Source organism: Myotis davidii, unplaced genomic scaffold (genome assembly GCF_000327345.1).
Source record: "Myotis davidii unplaced genomic scaffold, ASM32734v1 scaffold478, whole genome shotgun sequence".
Lineage (NCBI taxonomy): Eukaryota > Metazoa > Chordata > Mammalia > Chiroptera > Vespertilionidae > Myotis > Myotis davidii.
Genome location: NW_006289570.1, coordinates 1,794,529 through 1,805,296, shown reverse-complemented (window position 1 = coordinate 1,805,296; position 10,768 = coordinate 1,794,529). Strand labels below are relative to the sequence as shown.

The following is a 10,768-nucleotide window of genomic DNA, read 5'->3' as shown; positions in this document are numbered from 1 at the left end:
CCAATTTCTCTCCCTCTCTGCCACCACACCTGGGCCATCCTGACTCCCAGTGCAATTCTCCTGCTGCACAGAGTGACTTCACTGGGGCATTAACCATCTCAAATCTCCCTAACTCCTCGATTACAGAACCACCCATTTGGAAATGTCCAAGACACTCAGAATAAGTTGCATTCTCTCTCATTTTCCCTCCCATCTTTGTTTCTGCCTCCAAAGCTCCCTCACAATGTACAGCCTCCTTGGATCAACAACAGCAGCCAGTGCTACAGGGATTTTCCAATTGGATTCAGGAAGGTGTTTTCATTCTGCCCGCCCCCAACCCCTTGAGATATTTCACTCCACGATGATAATCCACCGAGTGTGCCATTACCACCCATTTGGAAATGTCCAAGACACTCAGAAGAAGTTGCATTCTCCCTCATTTTCCCTCCCATCTTCGTTTCTGCTTCCAAAGCTCCCTCACAATGTACAGCCTCCTTGGATCAACAACAGCAGCCAGTGCTACAGGGATTTTCCAATTGGATTCAGGAAGATGTTTTCATTCTGCCTGCCCCCCACCCCCTGAGATATTTCACTCCACGATGATAATCCACCAAGTGTGCCATTGATCTCTTGATGCTTAATAATAAGGCCATTTGAATAGTAATTAATTCCAATATGGAGCATATTTTCATTAAGAGCAGAAATGACAGGTCAGACTTAGTGAGCTGTGAATTCTCAGGCCCAGATTAAATCAGCTTTGCCTTACAGATGCCGAGTATTTCCCAGACTTTCCAACTTTTCACCTTCTCCCAATCCTGAGGCTTTAATTTTAATGACAATGACAATGGTAATGAGTATTATTGTCAACACTGATTGTTTTCCATGTACCAGATGTGATACAAACACTTCCCATGCATTAACTGGGTTAAAATCCTCACCATTCCTTCCAGATGGTTCTATTAATACCCCATGGTACAGGAGAGGAAAGAGTCCCAGAGAAATGAAGGGATTTCCCCAAGGTCGCACAGGAGTCATGGGTTCAATCCTGGCTCTGCCCATACAGCCCTCCAGGCAGGCAGGAGAGCCCAGTGGTCAAGAGCTCTGGCTTTAACACCAGATAACTGGGGTGCAAGCCAAACCCTACCACTTACCTATCACACTTAGCTGTGTGACCTTGAGTAGTGACTTTTCCTCACTATGCCTCAGTTTTCCCATATGCAAACTGGGGCAATAAGAGGGACTACCTCATGGTGGGGGGGTTGTATGAATTAAATAAGAAATTAATAGCATAGCATCTGATATGAAGTTATAGCTATTATTATTATTATTGCCAAATTGGTTTTATTTCCATATATATATTTATACACACACACACACAAAAGCCAAGTGACTTGAATGACTGGTCACGATGGCACACACTGTGGCCGGCCAACCGGCCCAATGGGGGCGGGGCTGGCCAGCCAACCTCCCATGGCTCCTCCCCATCTCCCACCCCCCACCCCTGGCCAGCCAGCCCTGATTGGCCCCAATCTGGATGGGCCAGCCGTATCCCACCTGTGCACAAATTCATGCACCAGGCCTCTAGTTAAAGATAATGCCTCTACCTGCCAGATCATTTTTTAGGGCAATAAACTAAGCATCCACTGCCTTGGGTCCCTAGGGACAGAGTGATTGCTTGGAAAAAAAATTCTAGGGCAACTCAATGGAAAGACTGATGCAGGCTAAAAACTGGATCCCATTTTCGGCCCCTCCCCTAAGGGACATGGTGGCCTTGACTAGGCCCCAGGTCTGCCTGATTCTGTCTCCTGCTCTCTGGGCACAGCTTGGACAGGAGCTGTCCCTTTAACTCGCTGGGCGATCAGAATGCTCTGGGTTGGGGGCGGGGAGAGAGGAGGATGGAAATCACTCAAATCCAATTTCCGTGGCTTCACCAAGTGTTCCTGTCACTTGATAAGGAGCGGCCGGGACCTCAGCTCTGCTTCTGTCAGCGAGAAGCTGGGACGGTTCAGTGCTTCGCCAGCCGGCTCCTTGCATTAGGCCATCCACTGGGCTCTGCAGATAAGGCCCAGCTAATCAGACAAGACGCCTCCTCCTTCCTCAAATCCCTGCTCACCACCGGGAAGGGCCCTTCTTGCCCGGGGTGAGCGCATTTGAAATGATCCCGGACAAGGCACTGGAATTGGAAACTTGATCCAAAGAGCAATCTGGCTGCTGGAGCATAACCTTCAGGCTAAGAAATGAAGGCCTGAGGAATTCTTTTTTTCATTCATTTCCTTCTTTACGGGGTTTCTTTTTTGTTCCCTTTTCCTCCCTACTTCTCACAGCTCTGCTCTCCAATTGCCTTATGGATCATGTCTCTTCCTCTCTTCCTTCCTTTCATCTCTTCCTGTGTCTCCATCAGGGGGCAGTTTTCTTCTGGAAATGGAGGAATCGCCTCTGCCCTTGTGGTTGGCCATCCCAAGATGGTGGGAGGGGTCCATCGAGAACGTTCTCCAAGCAGGGAAAGGAAAACCAGGGCCTCACCAAGAGCGCCCAACTGTATCTTAGGCCAAATGTGAATTAATTGCACAACCATCTCATTTAACGCCATCATTTAAAAAAATACATTACAAAATTGCAAAGGTTATTTACATGTAGGTAGTTCAATTCTCCCTTCTAACCAAAGCCACTTGTGTCAAAACTGATGGAAAGTAGGTGCTGGGAAACACTTCTCTTGAACCATTTTGCTCTTTTCCTTTAAAAGCACGTGGCACCTTCCATTTCGTTAGTCCAATAAGCACTTATTTAGTGCCTGCATAATTAATACCTAGTAACTCACATTGAGCACTTGCTCTACGCCAGGCATTCTAAATGCATCATCTCACCTCCAAGGCATCCCTAGGAGGTGGGCGTTACCATATCTCACTGATTCTGAGATGCACATAGATTTACATTTTAACATCTCCGAATTTGGAATGCATCTTATAACCAACAGCGTGTCCCAGTCTCCTTGGCAGCACTTTTTCCTCCTTAGTGGCCCATCAAACATATTGGATCGTCAATGCCATCTTAGAGCTGATGAACTATGTCAAGTTTGGGGAAACCGGGGTTCGGATAGTGAAGCCAACAAGTGACAGAATAGTCCTGTAACTGTGCAGCCCTGGGCCCTCGACCGCTCTCACTATTATACCCCAACTCTGTGTCCACACCTAGGACACAGAGGTCAACAGACCCTCTCTAGATTTCTGGAAACTAGTCCTGTCTAGATGGCTAGATTCATGATAATCTAGCAAAATAACATTGTAGGCGACCTAGTTTAAACCCTTCCTCTTCCACTGAGGCCCAGAAAGGGAAATGGTTGGCCAAAGGACACACAGCAAAGGACTGAGAGAGAAACGGGACCAGGAGCCAGCCTCATGACCTCCAGGAGTATGAGTCTGTTCGTCAAAGTTAAAAGTTCATTTCCAACCCACCCCTCCCCCCAAACCCTGTCTATTCCCCAAATCATGATTCTTATTCTACTTTTATCTCTCCTTTCAATCTCTTCCGAACTGCAGGCTGCCCACCCTTTCCTCCCTCCCCTCCAAATCTGGGCCAGCTGGCTCCAAGTGTCTTTTGTTGAGGCTTGTTAAAAATCAAGGTGTTGTGATCTGTCTATTCACACCTTTCCTCTGAGCAAGCTCCTTCCTTCCTGAAATTTCATCTCGGCCCTAGCCAGGAAATTCTCATATAAGAATCCTCCACATGATCTTCTTGCTTTGTATAGTTCTGGACTTTCAAGTTCTTAACCTGGGATGCAGGGGTAAGTGTGGGGATATGTGGTCTGTGACCTAACTAAATTATGTGACCAATGGTGTGGGGTGAATGCACTATGGGGTGCCAGTGTCCACAGCTCTTAGTTGGTTACAGTCCTTTAAACGAGCGGTCGCCAACCTTTCAGACCTCATGGACCCCTGGCGGTCCACGGACCACCGATTGGCAACCGCTGCTTTAAACAGAGAAAGTTCATGTGTGTTATGGCAGCTCCCATGAAGTTCAAGATAAAGAGGGAAGTATCGTTGTTTTCACTCTGCAGACTGGAAAGTTGATGCCCAGCGTGGTAAGGGGACATGTCAGGGGCCATCCAGCCAGCACCTGCAGCCATGAACTGCACTCACTTCCTAGCTTCCTTGTATTAGGTGTCTGGTTTTCTCATCTAGAATCACAATCATCCAGTGATGAGCGGAAGACAATCTCCCCGTGGATGAATCAGCTATTTTGCTTTAAAAAACAAACTAGGGGTCAGGGAGAGGGTTACGTGGATAAATTGAGCCTGGTCTCAGCCAGCCACACAACCCCTGGTGGGAGGGATTAAGCCTGCTCTAGGACTTAGGATCCCTGGCCCCTGCCATGTTCAAATGATTGACACTGAAATTTGGTTCTGATGAGGTTTCGGCCTCTGTCCCAGCCTCAGCCTATCGATGCCTTGTCAATTCTGCTTTCTTCTCGCCAATCCCTATCCCAAAGGCCAAAGTGCTGACCCGAAGGCTGGGGTCCACCTTCTGGCTCTATTCCCACCACATATATTCTGTCTGTCTTCTCATCCCTAGCCACTGGCTCTGCACTCAGGGTGCCTCTCTGCTCTGTGTTCTCTCTCTCTCGCTCTCTCTCTCTCTCTCTCTCTCTCTCCCTGTCTCTGTCTCTGTCTCTGTCTCTGCGCCTGGTCTGCTTTAAGGCTTCTTATTTCCTCGGGCTCTGCCTGGTTGAGTCCCATTCTGAGCCTCAGTTTCCTCATCGATAGAAGCAGTGGGCTTGGAGCAATGTTCTTCCCAACTGTGTTTAACTAGAGGATCCTTTATGTTAATGAGAACGTACAAATCCCACATAGAAAGATAAAAAAGGGGTTTTATGGTTGATTCCACGGAGGCAATCAAACCCTGAAAGGCTATGCACGGCCCGAAACCTCCTCGTTCCCCATCTTATCTCAGCCCACTGACCGGCTTCCAATTCCTTCTGTTACTCAGGTTCCCTCCCATCCGGGGCTCTTAAACCTGCGGTCCTCTTTCTCTGACACCTGCTCCCCTTCACCCCGCTGGTTTCCAATTGTCCCTTAGATTTAATCACTTCCCAGGAAGTCTTTCGCAGTCACCACGCCGGGCTGGAATCCCTGTGGTACAGATGTGTGGCCCCCGGCCCTCCCCTCATTTCCACCCGACTTCCTCTGTGTGGACACGGATTCTGTCTGCTTTTGCTCACCACTGTCTGCCCATCACAAAGGAGCTTTGGGGCAATATCCGATGACTGCCTGAACACAATGGGGGAGTGTGCTGACCCGCCACTTCCCCGGTTCCCATCGGATCCTGACGGGAAACCACTGGACTGCATCACTTGCGAGGCATTTTTTTTTTGCGCCCACACCTTTTTAGAACTGCGGTTGCAGCTCCAGGGCAGGAGGGGCTGGTCAGGGTGACATTCTTGCCCATACACCTGTTTCCCGGATGGCATTGCTCTTCTTTGAAATGCAGAGTAAGTTTGGCAAATGCTACTCACTGCCCAATCTCATCCCAATACGTTCCGTCAACTAAATGCCTTAACAGGATTGAAAGATGACTGCAGCAAAGTCTCTTGAATTAAAAAAAATAATATATATATATATCTTGAACTAGTTCTTCCTTTCATGGTGTGGAAATTTCCACTCCAACAGTCCAGATGTGGTTGTCTTCTGTGATTCTTTACTCCAAAATATGGAGAGCCCAAGGCAAATCTACGGGGGCCAGAGCTTGGGGGATTTCAAGGCTTAGATGCAAGATTGCTAAAGTGAAAGGCCCACCAGGCTGGCAGAATATGCAAATGAGTAACGTGGACCTGGGATGCAGGGACATACTAGCACCCCATAATGCATTCACCCCACGCCACTGGTCACATAATGATTAGGGACAACTAGGGAACCCATGCCAAATTAAGAGGCATCCTTGGCTATTCCACCCCCACCCTCGATAAGAGAGAGGGAATGTGGGTCCTGGGTTGCCAACCCTTCTGATTTTTCTAGGGATGCCTGAACTTGGGATTCTCATGCAAAAAAAAATTCCTGTTTTAAAACAATATGGCAGTTCCTCAAAAAATTAAAAATAGAGCTTGCCTTTTGACCCAGCAATTCCACTTCTGGGTATAGATCCAAAGAAACCCGAAACACTAATTTGAAAGAATATATGCACCCTCACGCTCACTGCAGCGTTATTTACAACAGTCGAGCTCTGGAAGCGAACCAAACGCCCATCCATACGCACGTGGACAAAATCATCTGGTACATATGTGCAATGGAACACTACTCGGCCACAAAAAAAGAATGAAATCTGACCATTTGCGACAGCACGGACGGACCCACCGGGTATTATGCTGAGAGAATTAAGTCAGCCAGAGAAAGACAAATTCCATATGATTTCACTTATGTGTGGAGTCTAAAGAACAAAATAAGTAAGTAAACAAAACGGAAACAGATTCACGGATACAGAGAACACAGTGATGGTTGCCAGAGGGGAAAGGGGCTGGGGGACTGGCTGAAAGAGGTGAAGGGAGGAAGAAGTCCGCGTTGGTAGTCACAGAATGGCCCCAGGGATGTAAACCACCGCGTAGGAAATATAGTCAATAATATTGTGATAACGATGGACGGTGCCAGGTGGCGGCTGGCAAGTAAAGGATATGACAGTCTAACCACTACGCAGTCCACTTGAAACTAACACGAAGTACTAGGGAATGTCAACTGTAACTGAAAAATAAAACTTGGCACGGCCCCGCCCCTGCGCCCGCAGGCAGCTGCCTACCCTCAGATCCGCTCCGGCAGCTCCGCAGCCTTTCCGGCGGGGCAAGACGAGACGAGTGCCCGAGGGACACGGGGCCCACTGGCGTCCTGGTGGTGACAGACAACTCCAGGGAGCCGGCTTGTTCCTCACGCTGCACGGTGCGGCTGCCTACCCGCCTGGGAGCCGCCATGGTCACCCCAAACCGTGCTCCCCGCCTGAGCCAGGCCGAGACTGGGAAGCAGCGGGGACACGTGGGCTACAGGCCAGCGTGGTTGGCGGGATCGATTTCCGGGTCACGCACTGCGACTTCCGGTCACGCACTGCGATTTCCGGGTCACGCACTGCGATTTCCGGGTCACGCACTGCTGAGCGGGTTAGGGTGGAGCGAGTTCTCCTGTGGAGGCCCAGCAGCATGGCCTATGCCAAGCGTGTCAAACTCAAAGGCTACCACGGGCCAAATAAATAAGGTTTAAGTTTCTGTGGGCCGCAAAGAAACAAAAGCTTCCATTTGCAGAGAAATGTAGGTTTATTTCGATAGAGACATGAGTAATACAAAGGGCTGAAATAAATGAGTAATCATTAACATAAAATAATAGAGCATTTTAATAAAAAATCGAACCTGGGACCTTTCAGTCCGCAGGCTGACGCTCTATCCACTGCGCCAAACCGGCTTGGCAAAGTTACGAAATTTTTATTAACACATTTCTTACATACCATTATATTGGCTGGGACTCGAAAATATTCCTTGTGGGCCACATGCGGCCCGCGGACCGCGAGTTTGACATGCTTGGCCTACATGAATGATCACCAAGACCCACAGAGGAGACCTGGGCCCTGGGCTCCAAGAGAAAAACAAGAAGATGCTGGTTAAGGAGCCAGACTCAGCACTTGGTTTTGAACAGTAACAGTGACTTCCCCGAGGTCTGTCCCACCACAGCCATATCACCCACGAGGAGTGTGATCCACAGGCGGTCACCGGAGATCCCTCTGGTGAAGAAAAAGAAGGACCATTGCATCCTCCGTGAGGAGCGCCTAGAACCCAAGACCACGTCCTGAGCCAGGCGGACAGAGAAGTCTCCCGGCCGCAGGACACAGGCTCTCGGTCCATCCAAGTTCCCCCGAGGGAAGAAGAAAAAGAAGAGGAAGTCCTTGTGTCCTCTGGCCCTGTCTCCTGGTTTGAAGGTGAAGACCTCCCTGGACCCCAGACAGGCCGAGGAAGTGACCAGAGGGCAAGAGTCTCAGAAAAACAAGAAGGAGAAAAAGGCCCAGAGCAGCAGCCTCCTCAGCCAGGGACCCTTGGGTCTGTGAGGCCAGGGACGCCCTGCACGCCGGCTCCGTGGGGAAGGCAGCCTTGGGGCAGAAAAGGAAGCCGGAAGCCCCAGGGAGCACAACATGACCTCGAAGAAGAAGAAAACCCAGCAGGAGGGAGACACCCCACTTGGCCACCCCAACCCTCCTGGTCCATGGAGAGCAGCCCTAGGAGAGGAAATACAAAGAAGCCGGCCAAAGTCGAGGCTTCAGAATACATCCCAGTAGGAGATGGCCTCAAGCCCCCTGAGAAGAAGAACATGAAGTCCACTAAAGGGCCGAGGAGCTAGGCATTGAGGAGTCAGCTAGGAAGAGGAAGAAGAAGAAGAGGAGGAGGAGGAGGAGGAAGAAAAAGAAGAAGAGCAAAGTAGAACTTTGGGAGGAGGAGTCTGACCCAGACTTAGAGGGAGTGTTGGAAAAGAAAGGCCACAGGAACGACGCACACAGACCAGCGGGAAGAAACTGGTCATGCCTGGTCTGCGTGGTTGAGCGTCAACCTATGAACCAGGAGGTCACGGTTCGATTCCCGGTCAGGGCACATGCCCAAGATGTAGGCTCGATCCCCAGTGTGGGGCCTGTGGGAGGCAGCCGATCAGTGATTCATCATTGATGTTTCTATCTTTCTCCCCCTCTCTCTTTCTCTCTGAAATCAATAAAAATATACTTTTTTTTAAAAAAAAAAAGAAAAGAAATTGATCATGAATCAGGCAAAACAGAAGCCTCTGAAACGCAGACGTGGACAGGAACTCAGTTTGGCCAGTGGGACACTGCTGGTATCAGAAACAAGGTACAGAAGCTGAAATTTCTCAAACTTATGGGTGGCATTAAAAATCTGTCTCCTCCACTCGGCTGCATCCCTGACCCGCTCAGAAGGCCCAACATGGCGCTCACTCGACAGGAAGGTGGCCAACAGTCTGCAGCCGAGCCTGCAACAGGACTCACCCTGCCGGCCCTCCCCTTCCCCCAGCTGGAAGCCCAGCCGGTGTGCTGGCCGTGGCTTCACCGCCCCAAACAAAATCTTTTGTATTGACAGGCACGCTTCCAAGTCAATCAAGTTTGAAGATTAAACTCTACTGTCTTGTCTCCCAAGTCAAAATTGCTTTTATTATCCAGTTATGCAGCCGGAAGCCTCTGACAGTTGTCTCAAATTGAACTCCAACAAAGGTTAAGGGAGACTCGGTGGATGTGCTTGGACGACCTGGGGTGGGGCAGCACATGTTCCAGGAGCCAAGAGAACATGGGAGTGACTAAAAACCACTATTTTCTGTGTTAAGCCCTCCGTTCCTGTTTGAAGACATCATCGTGTATAAATAACAACAGCTAACATTGGTTAAATACTTAGTATATGTCAGAGACACATACTAATATATTTTATTTGCATTAATGTGTTTAATTTTAACTATTAAAAAAAGAAGAAAAATAAAACACACACATACAAAAAGAAAGAAAGAAAGAAAGAAAGAAAGAAAGAAAGAAAGAAAGAAAGAAAGGAAGGATCTTCCATTTTAAATGTTGGAATAATTGACTTAAAAATGTTGTACAATATTTCCAGGCCAAACCCTCAAATGCATGTGGATTCGTTTCGGCTTGTGGACTCTTTTCTGAGGAAGAGTTTGAAATTTTTCCAACTTCTTCTGTGCCCCCAAGGAGTCTTTTGGATTGGACTCAAAGTCATGGGGAGAGTGGAGGTGGGAAAAGAGGGACCGGGCCTGCGGGTGCTGGGCTGGTGTCTGCACTCACACGCACCCACTCTCCCAGGCAGCACACACACACAAAAGCAACGCCTTCGGGAAGCTGACTAAGACCAGCGCGGCGTGTCCCTGACATCGGAATCACATCAAATTATCACCACACGAGTGCCTTCCGCTGTTGTGGCTTGTGTTCCAATATGCCCCGGTGCATTCTAAAAGGAGCGCTATGTTCCCTTCAAGGAAAAAGCCTAATGTTCCGTCCTTTTTCAGAACCCACTCAGGGAAATGAGCTCTCTGAATGGGAACCCTCCAATTTTCTCTCTGGGGGCAGAGAAAGGAATGGGAGAATTGATGAAAGCTTTTGGTTAGTTCACAGAAGAGTGTTTTTTGTTTTGTTCTGGGTTTTGCTTTTATTGTGGCTTTATCGTTCCTCCAAAGGGCATGGTCCTGATAGATGGCGGAGGAGGACGGATGGGAAGATGTGGTGTGTGTGTGTGGAGGGGGGGGGGATGGGGAATGGTTTACTGGGAGGCTTTCCAGATGGTGGGACTGTGTAATCCTCCCACTTTCTCACCTTAGTTCACGGATCGATGATATGTCTTGCTAACATAGGTGGGTGGTACCTACAGCTTCACAGGACATATAATTCCATCGACCTTCCTTCTTCCTTACTTTCTCCTTCCCTCCTCCCCTTCCTCCTCCTCCGTCCATTTCTTTATTCAGTAAACATTTCCTGAGCATCCGTTACCTGCCAGGCACTGTGCTGGGCAGAATGGAAGAGATGCATTTAGCTGAGTCACAGCAGATGCGTATTTGAATGACACGAATTCACCTGCCCAAGTTCAGGTACGAAAAGAGAGTTCAGGAATGTGGGCAATTTGGCTGAATGTTATACAAGCAATAGGCCATGAGCATGTGCTGCCCTTGGTCAGTCTAGTCCTCACATACTCTGCAAAGTGTGAGATCCTGTTCCATGGAGTGAAGTTAACTCATGATGTAAGACAAGTGTGGCGGAGGATTCTGGGTTTTCAC

General features: G+C 48.9%; 1 protein-coding gene and 1 pseudogene across 1 annotated transcript in view; one reads left to right on the top strand and one right to left on the bottom strand.

Annotated features, from left to right (window-relative positions):
* The window catches only part of SEZ6L (seizure related 6 homolog (mouse)-like), a 91,826-nt gene extending 84,899 nt beyond the window's left edge, over nt 1-6,927 (bottom strand). The window contains exon 1 of the mRNA XM_015562825.1: nt 6,759-6,927. Within this exon, the coding sequence (XP_015418311.1) occupies nt 6,759-6,927 (169 nt within the window). The remainder of the gene's footprint in view (nt 1-6,758) is intronic.
* A 591-nt stretch (nt 6,928-7,518) lies between these two features.
* LOC102762061 lies at nt 7,519-9,112 on the top strand (annotated as a pseudogene).
* The last annotated feature ends 1,656 nt before the right edge of the window (nt 9,113-10,768 follow it).